This window comes from Euprymna scolopes, chromosome 3 (assembly GCF_053919585.1).
Source record: "Euprymna scolopes isolate OS-2025 chromosome 3, ASM5391958v1, whole genome shotgun sequence".
NCBI classification, from domain to species: domain Eukaryota; kingdom Metazoa; phylum Mollusca; class Cephalopoda; order Sepiida; family Sepiolidae; genus Euprymna; species Euprymna scolopes.
In genome coordinates this window covers 47,287,974-47,308,894 of record NC_136484.1, presented here as the reverse complement: position 1 = coordinate 47,308,894, position 20,921 = coordinate 47,287,974, and the positions used below count along the sequence as shown (strand labels likewise).

The 20,921-nt window shown below is 34.0% G+C and overlaps 1 protein-coding gene across 1 annotated transcript in view; it reads right to left on the bottom strand.

Moving 5' to 3' along the window:
• The window catches only part of LOC145263281 (uncharacterized), a 32,987-nt gene extending 16,632 nt beyond the window's left edge, over window positions 1-16,355 (bottom strand). The window contains exons 1-3 of the mRNA XM_080120364.1: window positions 16,205-16,355; window positions 7,531-7,612; window positions 3,845-3,936 (exon numbers count right to left, since the gene is read on the bottom strand). Coding sequence (XP_079976490.1) covers window positions 3,845-3,936; window positions 7,531-7,612; window positions 16,205-16,244 — 214 coding nt within the window. The 5' untranslated portion in view covers window positions 16,245-16,355. The remainder of the gene's footprint in view (window positions 1-3,844; window positions 3,937-7,530; window positions 7,613-16,204) is intronic.
• Between the last annotated feature and the right edge of the window lie 4,566 nt (window positions 16,356-20,921).

Below are 20,921 nucleotides of genomic sequence, written 5' to 3'. Positions count from 1 at the left end.
TATATATGAATCTCTTCATAACACGAACACAGAACGCAACATTTCACTTAATAAGACTCTCTTACTAAGACTCACTTTAATAAGACTTCATAACAACGAAAAATCCTAACAACTATAATAACAAAGAATAACAATAATGAAACTATATAACACTAGTAACAGATCCATCAACGACGTTGTTCAGATACCGCCCTCCCCAAAAAACAAGGAGAGAGTGAGAATAACGTGGTTTGGCATGTTTCAGGCTGTCAGACTCCAGCTATGTAAAGAAATTAGATATATACTTTCTGCCCACCACAGCAAGGTATGATTTGTTAGGTCATGTACACTAAAGGAGGGGCACTCTAGCTTAACAAAATTGCTTAGTCATCCCATCGGCATTCCCCGGTAGGGGCGCTTCGGGCAGCAAGCAATAAAGTTGCCCCACCGAAAGTCGGGTGGCAAGGCCTGAGAGGGCGGACCTCCCAATTAATTCCTAGGCGATTTACCTCGGTCCGACAGTCGGGATGATTGTCAAGAACGGATTCTTGACTGGTACTTTCTACCCAGCTTTCCAAGCAACCGAAGCAGTGAGTAGACCAACCCTGAAACATTAAAAATAAAATGAAGGTACTATGTAAATAAAGTATATAAAGATTTAATTGAAGAGAGGTCAAGATAGTGATTACCAAACGAGTGATCGATCAGAAAAGTGTAATTCTAGTATGCTAAAAGACTAGTCCAAGACCATGACAGATTGCAGAATTTTGTTTCTAAGCATATAGTGAAGCTCTCTCGAATATGTGCACAAGTCAAATTGTTGAATATTGTTATCCCGGAAAACGCTGGGTGACCTAATTGAAGCGAAATTCGTTGCGATTATCAGTGTTATGAAATAGGAAATATTCAATAGAGAATGTTTCAATAGTAAAAAAGTAATGTTGAAAAAATGAAACAATAGGAAGAAATATTTACAACAACGGCAGTTGAAATTTAGTTTCAGCAAAATAAACAATAAAATGGCACATAGTTTATTTATATAGTGAAGATTGGAATTTTAATTTTAGCAAAACAAAATTTAATTTAGAATAAAAATAAGATTGACCGATGACATTAGTTAACAAACAAAGGAATAGTGTTTATATACACAGGTTATTCAGCTAAGAAAGAGAGAGAGAGAGAGAGCGAGAGAGAGCAGACAGACTAGGCGTCAGTCGCAGAGGCATTTCGACTGGCTAACTAGAGACAATGTAAGACGCCAGAGAAATGCATGAAAACTCCAGAAGAGTTCATGTCATGGCGATTTCTTTCAGAGAAAGAATTATTTTTGCCGTGTGGGAACTATAGAAGAACTATGAAAGAGAAAAAAAAATGAAAGAAGGTATGTGCCCTTTGTCTTATGTACCCTTAACAGGAAATTGTTAATTATTCTTTTATTTAAAGAACTGTCTCGTTTCGTTATTGTCCCCCAATATTGAACTGTTGTTTGAATATTTACAGATTACAACTTAAACGACAAAGAAAAGATGAACATTTTGCATAAAATGACAAAATGAGACGCACGGTATGAATACGATCACAGATAAGCCTTCATTTGGAGACAGTCATATCTATATATATAAAGTAGTAGCGCACGCACGTGCGCGTGTGTATGTACAAATCTCCTACAACCCATACCATTGCACCAATCATGAACAAACTTAGCATGATGATGGTCTCCGAACTAGGTATGGTGCACACTATTTTCAAGGTTAGGGTCAAATGTCAAGTTCATAGCCTATGTATATATACTCTTCCGCAGCTCACACCAGTGAACTGATCATGGCCAAGACTGACATGATGATGTTCCCCTACCTACGGATGGTACACATCATTTTCTAAGGTAAAGATCAAAGGTAAAGGTCATAGCCTACGTATACAAACCCCCTACAGCCCACACCATTAGACCAATCATAACCAAACCGACATAATGATGATCTCTGACCTAGGGATGGTGCACACCATTCTTCAAGGTCAAGGACAAAGGTTAAGGTCATATTTGGTGCAGGTCTTACAACATACAAAGTCCTGCGTGAATCGCGGGTATCTTTGCTAGTATATATATATATATATATATATATATATATATATATATATATATATATATATATATACATATATATATATATATATATATATATATATATATGTATATATATATATATATATATATACATATATATATATATATATATATATATATATATATATATATATATATATATATATATATATATATATTCTTCAGAATAAAATTATCTAACAATCAACTGGTATGGAAACCTGTGAGTATAAGTTTTACAAGATATTACTGGCAGTAATATTCTATAAGTACTATCCCACCTAAATAAAAATTTCTCGATATACAAGATAGAGCAAATGAACTTTATCAAATGACTTTAGCAAATAAGGTGTAAACCATTATAACTATTTGCTAATATTTTCTCCTCCGAAGAGATGGTAGACATCGAAATCCTATAGGATAAGGAGTTATAATATTTCAAGTGTATTCTTTGTCTTACATAGAATAATAAAAATCTTTGTATTTGAAATTTAAACATTTCAGGTCATAAATTTTTAAATTCATTGAATGACTAAATTTTATATATATATATATATATATATATATATATATATATATATATATATATACATATATATATATATAAACACACTCATTGATATAGACGCTATATAACATGTACCGATTTAGATACATCACAGAGGCACGAATATATGTCCGTTATATAGATTGGTAAATAACAAAGAAAGTTACCTCAAGTTATCTCCTTCCTCTTTCTTATTACTTTAAAAATACATGAGGGCTAAGAAAATGAAACAATATATAAATTGCGTCTTTTTGTGAGTTTTCCTGCTAACCTTCCCAAGGAAGCCTCTAGGACGACGACAGGATCAACAGCATAACAAAAAATCTATAAATGGAAGAAGTTCAACAAAACTCTCTTTTAATGCAAAGTTTATTTTCTTAGATGCGTAACGCTGTAATACCAGTTACGATATTCCATATATAATATTAAAAGAACGTTCTAAAACACCCTTCTATAAAACAAACTTTTTTACAAAGATAATATGATATGAAAATACTAGAATCTTAGAATCTTTTAAAAAAGTCTTTAAAAAGAAACTTCGCTAATACATTACGGAGATGATACATCAATTCGACTACTGTGAAAATAAAACCTGTAATTTATTTATTATGACAATTTAAATCATTTTTTAACATATTTTCTTTCGTAAAATAATTCTGAGCCAAATATTCCCCCAATAGATATAATGGATGACGCTTATTTTTTTTTTTTATTTGAAACTGTAGCAACTGGATTATTCAAATAAAATCAAAGTTCAGAGTAGACTTTTAAACCGGTTAAGTCGACGAGGCGCCATGATTTTATGTATGACAATTTATTTGATTTGGAACAATTCATTTCAAAATGACAAAAAAAACTTTAATTTTTAGTTGCGTCATTCAATAGCTGTCAATTATTTTTTGCATTTTATCTTTGACGAAATACATATGAGTACATCCGGGTTCCTCCTCACAGGAATATGATTGGCTAATTAAGACATACATACCGACTGGAAATAAGTCCCCTGTTAGACACGATCCTAAATAGTAGCCCCTTACGTTCTAAATGACATTGTGCCTTGTTTGAGGTAAAGAAAAAAAAAAGAGTAAAGAAAAGTAAGTAATTACATCGGATCAACTCGGTAACAATCCCCGGGCTATACTATGAACGAGCTGTCCTCTAAAACATTTTGACCTTCCAATTACCGAAACACTTGAGAATGAACAGATGATGCTCACCGTGGGATTGCACGAGGGATAACACATACTTATCGAATACAGTCTTTTTGCAGTTGCTTTGAATGATGCAGTTTTTCAATAAGCCCAGAGTTCTGCAATAACAAGAAGAACATATAAAATTCATATAATTTGCGAACGTATTTCAAATTGAAATGAGTAACTAAATAAAAGAAATACAAATTCGTGACGGTGTTCAGCAGCGCCAAGTATTTTTAAAAGATTAGAAAAGAAAATAGATCTCATGTGAGACGTATATATAGACGGCGGCAGAAATATATTCCATATTTAAAAGGTTGATAAAAGAAAGAGGAAAGAATATTTATGAAAATTTAATGTTACTATTGTTTGAACAAAGGGTTGCCGTTTTTGTTCATATCATTTAAAAATGTATTTCTTTTAAATGGTGACCTTTGTCTATTATGGGCTGTTGGAAAGGTTTCTGAAATTTTCCACCACTTGAATAATCATTACAGAAACATTTCGAAGGACAGCGGCACAACATGACATGTTATCATCCTAGTCGCGTTCGTTCAGTAACCTCAACTGTCGTAAACCCAAGACTGTTCGTAAACAGTTCCTAATTATTGTCAAACTAATTGTCACTCTCTCAAAGTGCCTGCAAACTAACGTTAAATATTTGTTTATTTTGCTAATATTACATTTTGATTTGGCTTTCAAGCGCACTTGATCCGTATTTTATTTTATTCAAATTAAATCAACGTTTCTATATGGAACTCACACTCTTGACATTATTCTCGCGTTGCCTACGCACTGTTCCAACATTTCAAAATACAAAACCGCAGAGATACAAGCGCGGCTCTTTACAAACAGACTTTTCTTTCTCCAACTTTACAACATGGTAAGAAAGAAGAAAAGAAAAGAGGGAGAAAGAAAGAAAATAACATACTGAGGATGGAGTTTAGCTCCGAAATATATTTATGTTATTAATTTCAAGCAACTAAAATATTTGTTTATTTTTCTAATATTGCGTTGTGATTTAGCTTTCAAGCGCACTTGATGCGTATTTTATTTTATTCTAATGCTAAATATATTTCAAGTCGTTTTGTTGTGATTCACCGCACAACCCTGATGCACAACCCAACCTTAGCTTTCATTTGTGTGTGCTGTTGAACAATTCCCTATCCATTATCTTTTCCACCAACCCCGTTCCCTTTATTCTTGTTTGCTCCGATAAACTTATTTCTTCTTGTCTTTTGTCATAATTCTTTTTTCTTTTTCTCCTTCACTTCCCAAAACTTGGGTGGAACGCCGATAGTATCACGTGGGTGGAAATTCAGATCAGTGTGTGGAATTCTTCGGACTGTTCAATCGAATAATCTCGAGGAATAAGCATATTTGAAAGCTAAACGGTGAAAGCAACCGAAAGTATCAAAATCTTTGAAGTTTGAGCGCTTCGAGGTATACGCGGTGGCTTTAAATGTTGAACGTGTGGTAATGAAATTTCCAACACATAGCCGGTAATACAACACATTAAAATTCTATTCGGAACAGCATCATTTCAATCTAAAATGAAATGATTGTGAAAAACTCTGATAATTTTCCAGAATAGTAAACAAAGTAAAAAGACATGAATAAATACAAAACAAATAAATGTTACCAAATGCAAGTTAAGTTATTCTTCTACACACCTGGTATATATATGTATATATATATATATATATATATATATATATATATATGTGTGTGTGTGTGTGTGTGTGTGTGTGTGTGTGTGTGTGTGTGTGTGTGTGTGTGTGTGTGTGTGTGTGTGCGTGTGAGAAGTCTTGACTGTTATTTGAGCGGTTAGGTTTTGCCTGTCTAGCCGCACTGATGAGCTGTGAAACGGCGAAACAGTACTGTATGTGGATGACTATAATGCTCCCTATCGGGAAATGATATAGATATACAAACTGCCATTAACGTATTAAGCGACGCTCTTTGTGTAAAACAAGTCAAGCGCAGGCATTTGGACGATGTCAAAAACATCATTAATTCATTACCCACACAGCAGCAGCCGTATAGCATAATGGTGAGAAACCTTGACTGCCATTTGGGCGGTCAGGTTTCGATCCTGCTTTGAGGCAGTTGCCTGTCTAGCCGCACTGATGAGCTGTGAAACAGCGAAACAGTACTGTACGTGGATGACTATATATATACATATATATATATATATATATATATATATATATATATGCGCACGACGTATGTTAGCTGGATTTGATTTTTAAATAACTCAGTGGTTGATATATGTGTTTGCATGTCAGGCATGTGCAATATATATATAAATATATATATATATATATATATATATATATATATATATATATATATACTAGCGAGAGGTACCCGGCGTTGCCCGGGTGTTTGTAGGTGTGTGGGGGGGGGGTAAAAAGTGAGTATGAGGATCAAACCCGAACCCTTGAGGCAAAGTTGTAAATTAAAGTGTGAAAAAAAAACGTGCGACGTTAACCATTGCCCCACCGCCAGATGCTAACGGAAACACGTTTGAATTTATTTAATTACTTGGATTTAGCAGGTGCCCGTTTTAATGAGTTAATGAGGTCAAGTTTGACTGCGGGATGGTATTCATTTAATGCTGAACGCTTTTTTTTTAAATCCCCTCCCCCCCAAGATGTTATAGGAAAAAGACTAACCCACATGCGGCGAGCGACAAATATTGAATATTTATCTTCCCGAAAGCGAGCAAATTAAATAGACAGGCAAGCTTCGTTGTTAATTGTGAGATATTACGATTTATATGTGATATAAAAAGTTTTAAAAAGTTGTGAAGCGAGCGACCGCTTCTCTGAAAAAAAGCCTTTTGTTGACATACAGAAAAAGCGAACACACATACATACATACATACTTACATTTTCGCTTTTATATATATATATATATATATATATATATATATATATATATATATATATATATATATATATATATATATATATGCACGCGACGTATGTAGGCTGGATTTGATTTTTAGATAATCCATAATGGTTGATATGCCATAGAATCTAAGCAGCCAAATTGAAATTGTTTATAAAATGTGTATCAAATACTTATAATTTGTTAAATATACGAATTTTTTTAAAATATGAATTTGTTGAATATAAAAATCTGTTAAATGTATTGATTTGTTTAAATATATAAACTTGTTGAAATTGTTCTTTACTTTTTAATCAACTTTTATAAAATTTGAGTTGGCATTAAATGATCCGAAATGGATTGATATGCCGTAAAACAAAACAACCAACCAACCATCTACCTACCTTTATAAATTTTTTTTTGAACTTATTTTAAAGTGATCTTTATTTAAAAATAAAGGTAGTGTAAAGCCTGTCGAGTTAGAACGAAAAACAAAATGATGGTATTATCTGAGCCGTAGTCGATCCTTGAAAAAAAAATCGAAAATTAAACAAAATACAGGTAGAACGTTACATTTTCGCACGATTGATGGCATTTATTGGATGTGTTTCTATATGAACATTCTGGACTGAAAATAGAAATAAAAATTGTAGCCTCTGTCTAACATGATTAATTAATTCTCCTGACTTGAAAGATCACAAACTTTTGTCAAAATGACTAAATGTCGAATTAAATCAACAAACGGGGTTGATATGCAGTATAAAAAAAGCAACGAAATTAGGTTCGCAACATAACTGAATAATAAATCCACTTACTGGCAAAAAGCATTCATGTCAAATAAATTGAAATATGGAAGATAGCAGTTATACAGGTTTGCAGTGCACTCAGCATTAGCACCTGAAAAGAAAGGAAACAAAGTTATTAACCTTCTAGATCTATAATAAAAACCTCAATCGTCGGTTTGTGTGTATGCATGTATGAATGTCTGTATGTCTTCCAAAAACTTATGGCAGATGCGATGGATCCTAACAAGATCGGTATCGTTTTAAAGCTCGACATCTCGGACTACAAATATCGAAAAATTGGCCAAAAACATTTATTCCTTCGCCCTCAACTGGGCAGCTTTCTACAAGGAGAGAGTCGTTCTTTTGCGTCGACATTTTCGCAAAGTCATCGTCTCGGTTGGATTGACTACGCTTAATTTCAATGCTCAGGACTTCCGGTCGCGCGATGGAGACATCGGCTAACACGTCACGTTTTGTTTGTTTTTTTTTAACCTTCTTTTCTTTCTTCCTTTACGGGGGTCGAGCCTGCCTGTCTACTACCACTTTTTTTTAACACCTCTCTCCACCCAAACTGCCTACTTTTGTTTTTATTTCTACCCCCCTACTACCACTTTTTACACACACACCCGGGTTCCCTACTACACCACCTTGACACACCCGGGCAACGCCGGGTACCCCCATTAGTTTTATATATTGATTTGGCCGAATTTTAAAGGAACTGTTATTGTTACTAACTACTGGTCTTGTAACCTGCCAGAGTGGTATGGGCGCTGCGTGGTGAATGAACAGTGAAACAGCTGGCTCCACTTTGATGCGTTTGTGGACGACGGCCTGGGTAATATCAAAGCTTTTTTCTGTTCAACCAAGGATGTTGTCGGCCCACTTTTTCTTCTGTCTGTTCCATCTTCTTTTCTCCTTTACTGTTTCTTAAGAGATGGCTGTTGCAAGTCCTTCTGAACATATTAGGTGTGTATATTATATGAGTTTCCCCTTTTTCATCGTGATCAGTAGGCCTTCATAGTGACACACTTGTTGAATGACATTTCTACGGACTTCATTGTTTGTGACATGGTCCTTGTATGAGATGCCAAGACGTCTTCTGAGACATCTCGTTTATACTGCATGTAACCTCCTTTGTCGGTCTGCGTTCAGTGTCCATGCCTGTATATGGCATTAAATATTTAATACAATTCTTATGAATCGTGGATTTTGATAAGATTATGCATTCCTGCTAGTCCACGTATCCTTGGTGGAATTTATTTGGACCCTCTTGTACGATAAAATTACGACAGAATGTGTAACATATCCCTGACAAAGTACCGGGCCTAAATAACTGAAACTGGATAACAGTTCAAAACACTTTTTTCTTTTTAAATTTCTTTTACTCCTTAGAAAGCATATCGCCATTTGGACGTAAGGGTTATTATTCGGGGCCATGTCTAGGAAAGATTTATAAAATATTTGTTTATGTTACATTTAAAATTATGCATATCAGTATAGCCAGGGGAGCAGGCAGCAGGAAGGGAATTCCAACGTCTAGCTGTTCTAGGGAAGACACTATTAGAATAGAAAGCTTTCTGGCATTTAGGGACATCAACAGTGAAGGGGTGAGATCTTATTGTTAAGCGTGTTTGTCGGGGATATGTACGTCGAGGGGGTACAAGTAAAACGAGTTCATCAGAACATATTCCATTAAAATATTTGTAAAACAGGCACAATGATGCAACATTGCGGCGATGGGGCAGGAGCTAGAACTTAGTTGATAAAGTGGAATCGATTAGAGTGACTAGATTAGATAGAACCCAAAAAATAGTTTTGGATCCTATCTAAGAGGGAGAGATTAGTGGTAGATGCACTAGCCCAGATGTGGCAACAATACTCCATGCATGGGCGAATGGTGGTTTTGTAGAGGTACAGGATACTCTCAGATGTGAATAGTCTTCTAGCTCGATAGAGGGAACCCACCTTCTTTGCAGCAGCCTTTGCAATGTCCTCTATGTATTTGTTCCGGTTCATATTGCCCGCAAATGTTAGGCCAAAGAGTTTGAAGGTAGAATTCTCACTTAAAGCAACATTATTAGAATCAGATGTTGAGACGACATGCGATTTAATCAGTCCAACTGTCTTAGAAACGACGCTGAACACCGTTGAAAGCGACAATCCACCAAGGCTTTACGAACTCTGAGCAGAAACCAAACTACTACGAAAAAAAAATAAACAAATGAAACAGTGAAGTAGAAATATTCAGAACGTTGAATATTCTGAAACATGTAAGACTCTACCTCATCGAATTGATAAAGAAATAAGGGCTTACAATGTGGAAGACTTACAATAAATAATGCCTCGGGCGGGGGGGGGTCTGACAACATCGCATTGAAAATAAACGCTGACACCCTGAAAACCGGCTAATCAGACTACGTGAAATGTTCTACACATAGCTTTACAAAACCAGGAGATCCCACGATTAACCCTATACAGACAGAAGAAGGCTGATACGCAACATACTTGTATTAGTCCGAGATATAGTGCTCAATCAAGCGACTAAACATAGAAATCTCCAGAAAAATATGAAATTGCAGGGCACCTTTCAGAATCGCAGAGATTCTCACCAGCTTATACAACAAATCTATCTATATATAAAAGTGAACGTGTCTGTGTGTGTATCTGTGTGTGTACATTTCCCTACGCAATAACTCTGTCGATTTTAAGGCTATAGACTCGAAATTTGATATACAGGGTACTGAGATTAGGGAAAATCTTTGTAATCAGTTTTCAGCCAGAAGTTTGGCTGTTAATGGGTCAAAGTTCAACGATTTTACCTTTGAGAACTCTACCAAACTCCTCCGACAACTTTGGGTCTAAACACTTTAAATTTTAGATATAGGTTCCTTGGACATGGATCTAACTTAATAACTTGATTTGAACCCAAAACAATAAATGTTAAGGTGTCATAATAGGGGTCAAAAAAAAAAAATTGACCGCTTTTTCTTTTCTTTTTTTTTTTTTGCTCAACATACAACTCCAAACACCCGGGCAACGCCGGGCTGAAATTAAGAATACGCCAGTTAATATCCTAACTGTAAGAAGACTTGAAAGTTATTAAATACTACATGCCAGTAAGTCTCCATTCTGTCGTTTATAAAGTATTCTCCGATTATCATCAAAAGGATGCAATACACACTTGGCAGAAAACTACCCAGAGAACAAGTTGGTTTCCAACCTAGATTTTCCCCCATGGATCACATTCAAATTGTAAACCAACTCCAAGAGAAAGTTAGTGCGCACGGTATACCACTTTGTTTTGCCTTTGTCAACTGTGGCAAAAGCATTCGATTACACAGAATTCATACTTATGTTCACAGTTTTGAAATGTTTTGAAATTGACAGCGTTTACATCAACTTGTATTAATACCTTTGCAATGGAACCACAACTAAAAACCTCTAACAGGACAGTGAAATGGTCAATATGAAAAGCGGTGCCGGACAATACAATGACATATTGTATACACAATTCGGTGATCAATAAAATTAACTGGGAAGGCAGAAGTATCAAAATAAACGGAAAATACGTTGTCCATCTAGAATTTGTCTGTGATATCAATGCTACAAGAATTAGAAGGGGTTCCTAATCACATTCACAATACTACACAGTTTTGTTTACATAGGCATCACCACTTATCAAGGCCCAGAGACCACTCGAGGATAAGGGTTAAGAATGTACAGTAGTCAATTTGACAATATGGTAATCGTTAGTAATGGAAATTCGGTAAATTTGTTAACTTAAGTAGAACGGCTCATCAAAAACATGTTTACGTTTGACTTGAAGACAATCGGATTGTAGTCAGCTGGAAAGCAAGAAAACGGAAGAGTTCCTCAGGCGTGCGTTTCTAAGAAAGAATCGTTGTTCATGGAATCTACGTTTAAGTTTAGGCACAGATAAAGAGTGCGGGAATTATTGACATATAGTTGGCCTTAAAATGCATACTGGAAGAACCAAGGTCATGTTCAACAAATATGCCACAAAGATCTCAGTTATAGCGCACGGTGAAAATGTTGAGGAAGTTGGCAACTGCATCTATCTAGGAAATATGGTAAGAATCAACGCTGGTATCGTGCCTGAAATCAGTGAATATCGCTTGCATAGACAGCCTTTTCCAAAGTAGAGAAAATCATGAGGAGTAGAAAGTTTACTATAAACATAAAAGCGTTTAATGGATAAATCACTCTTGTTATGACATATGGTAGCAAAACAAGGGAACTTGAGTCGATAGAAAAGCTAAGAAACTTTTGGGTCAGACGGAAACCCATCACCACCATACTAACGGTTAAACATAAATTGGTAGGTCACCTTTCGAGATCTTCAGACAACGGGTTGACATCTAGAAGGGCAGAAGGGGCCTAGAGACAATGGAAAAGACGTAGAGGAATGGCAAAAACAAGGATAAGGGACGACCTTAACAGCCAATTGTGTCCTACGTAGCCACGCCTAGCCAGGAACAAAACAGGATGTAAAGAAACCAACGAGGAGTTCTTCCTTCAAGAGTGATCAAAACACTAATGACGACGACGACGACGACGATGATGATGATGATGATTCATTTTGCTGGGAAACTAGGCTTGCATTTTCCCATTTTACAGATTATACGACAGAAAGAAAGCTGGTTTCCCTGTCCTGTGGATTATACGATTGTTCTACAGAAAAATGTTTTGTCTGCCCATCTTATGGAAAATACTCGAGTTACAAAAGCTTAACGGTTATTAAAATGAATCAGAATTCAAACGCTTTTTATTTTATGTAAGTAAATAAAGAATGGCGGACAAACATGTGAATTACATGGACGCAAATCCTTAATACTTTTATGATGGCTTAAAAAACGATTAGTCCTTTCACTTGAAAACGCCTTGCTCATAAAATGCATGAAGTGATCTGTTTCATGAATGTATGAAAATAAAACGATTAAAAATCCATAACACGGAGTAATTATTTTTTAAAGCCAACTTTATAGAACCATTACGTAAAGTATGCAGGTTTAATTGCTTTTGTATAACCATTGCTTTGTTAACCCTTCATGGTCTAAAATAAACATCAAGCATATTGAATGAACAATGTGTAAGCGGATAGCACTTAAAAGGAAAACCACATTATTTGTGTGCGTGTGTGTGTGTGTAACAGTTGTATCAATTGGTTTCTGGCTAGCTCTGTGTATTTGCTCGGTTTCTCCTTTTCTTTGATATTCACCCTGTGGTAAGCTGAAACAGCAAAGTCTACGATTTCACAGGATTTTTCTTTCTTGTTAATTATTACGACATCCGGTCTTCTTGCTTGGATGGGTTTATCAGTTTGTTAGGACTTTGTGATTTTCATTTTCAATTACTGTTGCCAGCTTATGTTTGTACCATTTGTCTGTGCGTTCGAGATGCAGTTGTTTGCATAATTCCCAGTGTACTGCCCTTTCCACTTGGTCGTGTCTGTTCTTGTATTCCTTTTGGGCCAGTTTGCTGCATTTGCTTACTATATGGTTTATCGTTTCGTCTCTTTGTCCACAGAGTCTGCATTTGCTGTTTTTTTTATGTTTTGTCGATCTTTGCTTTGATGTAGTTCTTGGGTTGACCTTTACTCCTAATCTGAAATGGCACACACACATCAAATGCGTTGCCAAGGCCGCTGGAAAAATGGTGGGATCCTTCTATCGATCCAGTAGATATCTCACTGCTGATGCAATTCTCTATCTATATAAAAGCCAGGTACGGCCAAGGATGGAGTACTGTTGCCACATCTGGACAGGAGCTGCTAAACAGGACTTATCCTGCCTTGATAGAGTTCAAAATAAACTTCGTAGCCTGGTAGGGAATGTCTTTTTCTTTTCCCTGCAACCCCTTTCTCACAGAAGAGATGTTGCGAGTTTGTCTCTGCCTTATCCTTATTTTCATGGCAAGTGTTCGACTGAGCTCTAATCTATGCCCCCCCTCACCAAAATTTCACAAGAAACACTCATCTAGCTGAAAACAATATCAATAATCCCTCTACTCTTTATCTGTGCCTAAACCTAAATATAGATTCCATGAAAAAAGTTTCTTTCTTAGAACTGCACACCCGTGGAACTGTCTTCCGTTTGCTTGCTTTCCAGCTGACTACAATATGGTTGTTTTCAAGTCCAACATAAACAATTTCTTGATGAGCCGTTCTACTTAAGTTAACAAATTTACCGAATTTCCATTAGTAACGATTACTATATTGTCCAATTGACTACTGTACACTCTTTAACCCTCATTATCGAGTGGCCTTGATGAGTGGTGATGCCTATGTAAAAAAAGTTGGTTCTTATCGAGTTATCTTGTGCTGCGATTATTATTATTATTATTATTATTATTATTATTATTATTATTATTATTATTATTAAATAAATAAATATTAATTTACTTGTCAGTACGTCCACTATCACAAAAACCTTTATCATCACAAACATTTATTGATGAGAAACGAATTACCTCCCTTTATATTTGCTCTTTGTCAGTTAAAAATCATAAAAACCATTTCCTCTCCAAAAATTAAAAATGCATGAAACTTTGTGTTACTTGGTGTTTTTACATATATACACGTAGTGTTTAGTTTAACTAGCAAACCAAACCGATTCATTGTTATTCCCGTTCGCAGGTTGATGTCTTCATCAGCCAATAACCGGGCTTCACTCAGACAAATGTTCGGCTGACTTCTACTTCTTATTTTATTGTGAATTAATATCTGTTCCTTTAAAAAAATTATTCAGAAAAAAAAAATAAAATGTGTTGAATTTTCATTGAAAAATCTAATTTTTAAATCAATGTTTTTAGCTTTAAAAGATTAAAAAAAGAATTTTCTAAAAATTGTTTTAAATTAGTCGTTATTTGTTTTATTTTATGTTTTCTTCATTTATTTATAACGTGTTTTAAAAAAAATTAACTACCGTGGAATTTCCACGGGTTCTGCTAGTTATTATTATTATTATTATTATTATTATTATTATTAATTAATTAATTAATTAATTAATATCTTGCCTTTGATATTTGATTTGATAACATTTATTTGTTATATATTTATTTTTTGATTTTTTTTGACAACTTTTTCGTGCCGACGTGTATTGGAAAACAAACCCGAGAAATATTTAAATTATACATTTTAAAATGAGTTCCAATTCTTTTCTGTGTTCAATTTTACTATAGTGCCGCAGCCACAAAATCATTTTGTGTTTTAAAGCTGTAATATTTGGTTTTTGCCGTCAAGGTTAGAAATTACTTTCTCATTGACACTTCAAGGCTTCAAAATAACTTTCAAACTAATTAAGCATTGAAATGTTACTTTTGACCTATTATTTATATAAAAATTGAGCTTGTAGAAATTCTAAGGTAATTTTGAAACTTTTAAAATAAGTTTTAGGCTCCTAAAATTTATACTAGAATTTCTGCAATGACACGTGGCACAACGGATATAAATGCTAAGTGCTAATCAGTCATATAAATGCGATCATCTTAATGCCTTTCTCTCCGCTTATCTCGGCATTGTTTCCAGCTATCCTGGGCTTCTCTTTGCTACTGGACTCAAGAAGTGCCGATTCAAGAGAGGTGTGGTTAGGATTGCACAACCCTTGTCTCATAATTACAGACGCAGTTACCCTTACAAGGGGTATCCATTGTCTTTCGAGACTGAACGGAGGCATAAAAAATCATCAATTCTAAGTGACAGTGTTTTGTAGTTTGAGGATTAATCCTCAGTACAAGCAATAGTAACAGATCATGGCTGACTGAACGAGAAAAAGCCACCTCCATGTATTAAATGAAGGTTTCCCAAACTTCAGGACACCATGGAGCCTCTGAACAGGGTAAAGATTTTTCACGGAACACTAACAAGATGATTTCTAAAATAAATATGAAAAACATTAATTTAAAATTTGAACACTAACTAATGATTTTGGGGGTTTCTTAAACGTGTTCATTAGTTGTTCCTGTTCGTGATTTTCATGTCCATTAGTTGTTCCTGTTCGTTATTTTATTGTTCATTAGTTGTTCCTGTTCGTGATTTTCATGTTCATTAGTTGTTCCTGTTCGTGATTTTCATGTTCATTAGTTGTTCCTGTTCGTGATTTTTCTATATTTTCGTATATAAAACCATTATTCGTTTTTAATTTATCAAAAATTGTTTCATTTTTTTTTTTTTTGCTAATTTATTTTTTTATTTACTTTTTCATGAACCATCCTGAAACTCTTTACACCTGTAGTTATGTATCATATCTCTTTCCAGTAAAACAGATCAATAATTAAATGCCTACAGCTATTTAATTTCCCATATAAGGCATTTGGTCCTCTTTAAACAAGGGTTTCCGGAGCTCCTCAGCTTTAATCACGTAACCCCAGGGCTCTGTGGATCCCACTTTGAGAAAACCTGTATTAAATAAAGAGTTCTGTTCAAAATTCTATACAGATTCCAAGATGAAGATTCAAGAGTTCAACAAGATACACTTGAAAATGAATGGAAGTTACATCAGACGAAAAGTTGTGAGAATAAAAATCCTTTTAAATGTCAATTATAATGCAATTTCTGGATTGAATTAAAGTTAAGAGGAAAAAGTGACTACCATTGTTATTCTTTTTCTTAAACATAAGAAAAACACTAGTTTTTGAAAGCGCCACTATTGTACAATTAAATTACGTTGCAATTAAGTTTTCTTACCTGCAATGCCGAGCAGCAGAATAGCAAAAAGGCTGATCATCTTCGTAGACGATTTGATTTTCTCGCCAGGACAAAAGAGATTATCTTCCTTACACGATGGATGTAGCAAGTGTGTACGGCGTTTGTTTGTCTATTGATATTTATACACGATGCGATACGACCAATCGCTGAACGACACGTGTTCAAAACCACTCACCTTCAGACATTCATACTCCTCCGTCCCTTACAGAAAAAAAAAGAAGTGGGAAAAATGATTTAACGATGCATAATTTTAAATGGAGCTCGCTTTGAACCACGAAATGAATGAGAACTTTCCCACGTGTAAACCACGTGATACGCCAAATCATCGAGCACAGAGATTTGGAATCTTCTCATCCTGACCAAAAGCAGGCGATGAAATAGATAATGCGCTTATATGGATATTTACAGACATCTTTTTTTTTTTTTAATAGTTGACACGAACAGATATTTTTAAGATGCGTCCATACAATTAGTGTGGTCAGCGATAAAAATGTTATTTCAAACTTAAGCATGAGAGACCGACGAAAACGCCGTTTCAAACTTTGGCATGACATACCAAAGATACGCTATTTGAAACTTGGAAGTATGAAAGCAACGAAAGTGCCCTTTCAAACTTAAGCATGACAAATCAACGAAAATGCTTATTTTAAGCTTAAGCATACTAGACCAATAAAAAGGTTATTCAAAAACTATGACAAACCTATAAAAATGCTATTTCAAAACGACCGTAAGACAGAGCCTCTTATTTAGGTACGTTGAACAAAATGAAAACAATTTTTTAGCAACTCACAGTTGGATCCTTCAATAAATGAAAATGTCACATCCAAAATGTATTGGGTTTGTTACAATTCCTTATAGAGCTCTGGTCCTCCCAGGCTTTACCTGCTCTCTTTGTGGAAGGGTTGGTTTGTTGCCAATCGTCTGAGGCATCCTTATTGAGGAATGTCGACGAGGGGTGCTCAGACTATTTTTGCAGTGCTAAAGTACTTCTAGTGTGCTAGGTTTTTCTATCTTCCACCACTCCGGCCTTCTGCCACATTTAACTGTGGTGGAAATAAAGTAACTAAAAACGTAAAAACATTCACGGCAAGATCTCGTTTTCTTATTGTACCAAAAAAGAAATTTCTTCTCCTGTTTTAGGCGTAATCTTCATAGACAGGACTTTGCAAGGATTTCCGGTCCGTAGAACATATTACAGCGGTTCTGCTTGCCTGCTGATTACAACTTAGTCATCTTCAAATCCAATGTTAACAAATTATTAAAATCCGTCCGATGACTAATAAATATCAATGCCAATGCTTGCATAGTTTTCCTCATATTTCAGTTGACAATCATCTAAGTCTCATTGACCCTTGTCCTCAAGTGGCTGTTGGCCTTGGTAAGCGATGAGTTCATAGTAAAAAATTAAAAATTTATAAAGGGAAACCGTAAGAAATTTATTCCTGTTTTCCCTTCATTTATAAGATAAGTGGCAACATTACAATACTGTCTCAATCGAAAAGTAATGTACAGTTCATTGATGAACGTACATTAATGTTTTACAGCTCCAATGTCATTTCAGAGAATATCAATGTTATTTTATATGTAAATTCAGTCAATCACAAACTGTTTCGCTGTATCGCAGCTCTTCAGTGGGACTAGACTGGCAAGTGCTTAAAGCTGCTATCGAAAATTGTTTTTTCGACAGACAGATTCTAATCGTTAGGTTATCAACACATCACGAACACGGAAAATCTTTCGATTTATATAAACAATATCAGCTACCGAAGAGTGCTCTGCTTTTTTGTTTACAAAACTGGCCTTATATTTCTGCTTTCAATTAAATATTTTTAGGATTTAAATTTCAACAATTCGATTTTTATTGTAAAACCGATTTTTCAATGACATATATTTTTGCAACCTTTTAAAAATGTAAATATTTTCTTACGAGAAATTAATAGAAACGGTAAAATATGAGCTGAATCGATTCATTAAATAAAATAGACTCCTGAGCAAAATAGAGTTAACATTTAATTATGCTTATCGATGAAAACTTCTTGAATGCAATAATAATAATAATAATAATAATAATAATAATAATAATAATAATAATAATAATAATAATAACAATTAACTAAGCTTTTATTAATTAACACAAACAAATGAATGTTATAATGGAAGGGCGATACAATTCACATGTTTTATAATATTGAGAACGGGTGTCGTTATATAAATTTGTTAGCCGTGTCTTTTTATTGTCTCATAATAGCACTTTATTGAGTTGAATAACAGGTTAAACCGGTTGAATCTTATGCTTAAAACATGAGCTGCCATATTGTTTTAAACGTATGGATTGTGAAGACGGAACAAAACGTACTCTGCAAGCAACCATTTTTTTTAAAAGAAAAATGAAACCTTTTTTTTTTTCGGCCACGGAAAGCCTTAATCTATATTTATATACATGCTACCTGTTGTGTCAGATATTGAGATTGTTTGAAGCAGAGAAAATTGTGTTTGAAATGACAGTTAAATATAAAATATACAATAGGTACCTCTAAACTGTCGTATACTACGTCATCATTCTAAACAAAAAACACGACGTCACCAGTTCGTGTGTTTATTGTAATTTCTATGGAAGAGCATTAGCACTATAAAATTTATTTGCAAATAACGTTATTTTACTAACGTTATAATTTTAGAACGGTGAAATCAGGGCATAAGTTCACAAAAAAGTAATTTCTCATATATTACGAAAAACAACTAGTCCGTGTTAATGATTTGAAGATATAAGAAAAAAGCTCGCAAAGAATTCAAAATTTATACATTAAACGATAAACTTATCAGAAATTTCTGAATAAATAAAATATACAATAAAAAAAATGAACAATAAAAATGTATAAAAATAATATAAGACTTACCTTTTGTAAAGCAAATAGATTTTTAATAACGAACTAGACAGACGATAAAATTAATTTTAATCTGGTTTGTGTATACATGTATCTACAAATGCTTGTCCTGACAGGCTTCCGTATATTTTTGAAAAAAAAAGCGCAAATTTTGATTTCAACCTCTGTCATTTTAAATAATCAAATCGAAATGAATTTTTTTTTCTTGGTCGATTTTTTCTTTTGCAATTTTTATTATCTCAAGAGTCAAATATTATATTATATGAATATTTTTTTTTATATTGGAAACCTGTGATATAAAAACATCGGTTTAAACTTCATATCGCGTAATATTTGAATTTAATATCATTGAAAGCTTTTTAAAAATAATTATTTTTTAGAATTCGTTTTTTTTTTTTTTTTTGCTGTTGTTGTAATTCAAATAATTATGTTACCGAGAAAAATAATCAAGAAAAATTGTTAATTTTATTTTTTTTTAACATAATATTAATGATTTTATGTCCAATTTTATTTACAACTTTGAGATAAGTGGAAACAATTATGGGATTTATATATATATATATATATATATATATATATATATATATATATATATATATATATATAACTATTTTTTATTTATTTGATCTTTCCAGCTTTAAAAAAAATGTTGAAATTTTATCGACCTACATTTATTTTTTTCAGTTTTCGTAACATGAAATATGGGGGGGGGTAGATAGAACACCTGAAAAATATCCTCTAATATATTTAACGAAACCTACTTTTAATATGTAAGTTTATTCAATAATGAATAAAGATCGAAAATTTCAGGTAAATATGACTATTATTTGATTTTTGCTAGATGTTTAAAACATAGGTGTGTCAACCGCTTAAAACACCTTATTACATAGGAACGTTGTTTTTAATGCGTCGATAATGTAAACACGATTTTTGTCTCGCATTTTTATTATTTTTGTAAGCTGTAAAAATCTTTTTAAAATATTAGCAGTTTATTTGAAGCTTCTTCTTTTAAATAGTAAAAAAAAGTTAGGATGATAATAATAAATTACAGTTACATCGTGTTACATACAGGGGGGGGTTAAAACTGTGGCGCGCGTTGGAGGTACCTAATATACAAAAAGCAAAATCACAAATGAACGACTTTCTACTCCCTATATCTTCTCCCCTTTCTTTCGCCCTCTCTCTCTCTCTCTCTCTCTCTCTCTCTCGCTTTTTCTGTCTGTCTGTCTGTCTGTCTGTCTCTCTCTCTCTCTCTCTCTCTCTCTCAAACATTCTATCTATTTATCGCTCTTCAGCAACTAGTTGTATATTATTGCTTGTAGTTATATTCTATTTTATCTATAATAGACTATTGGTATTAAATTGCTTCACCACAAGAGCAATATGTGACATAAGATCGTTTTAATGTGGAGGGAAAACCCAGTGGCGTAGCAACTATTTTTGTGACTAGGGCTGTCGTAAGATTTGCCGCCCCCACCTTACCCCCCTGCTGGCATTTGATAACCTGTTAACTTTCAAAATTCCAAAAAGCCCTCAAAATATTTATTTTCATGGAACTACAATTAAGGGTCTAATTTTAGACTGCTGCTATTAGTCCTAAGCTTTCATCTTATTACAGTACTCCTATGCATATACAGTCGCCGTCCAAGAAAAGCAAAGATTTTTCAAAACAAAAACGTTTTATTCAAATTATTGAAAAAAAAATGTTAAATGAAATAAACTGGCTAGGTAAAGAGGTAAATAAAGACTGGATACGCAAACAAAGGAAATCAAATATTTTTCAAAACACAAACGTATAATTTTAAAAAGAT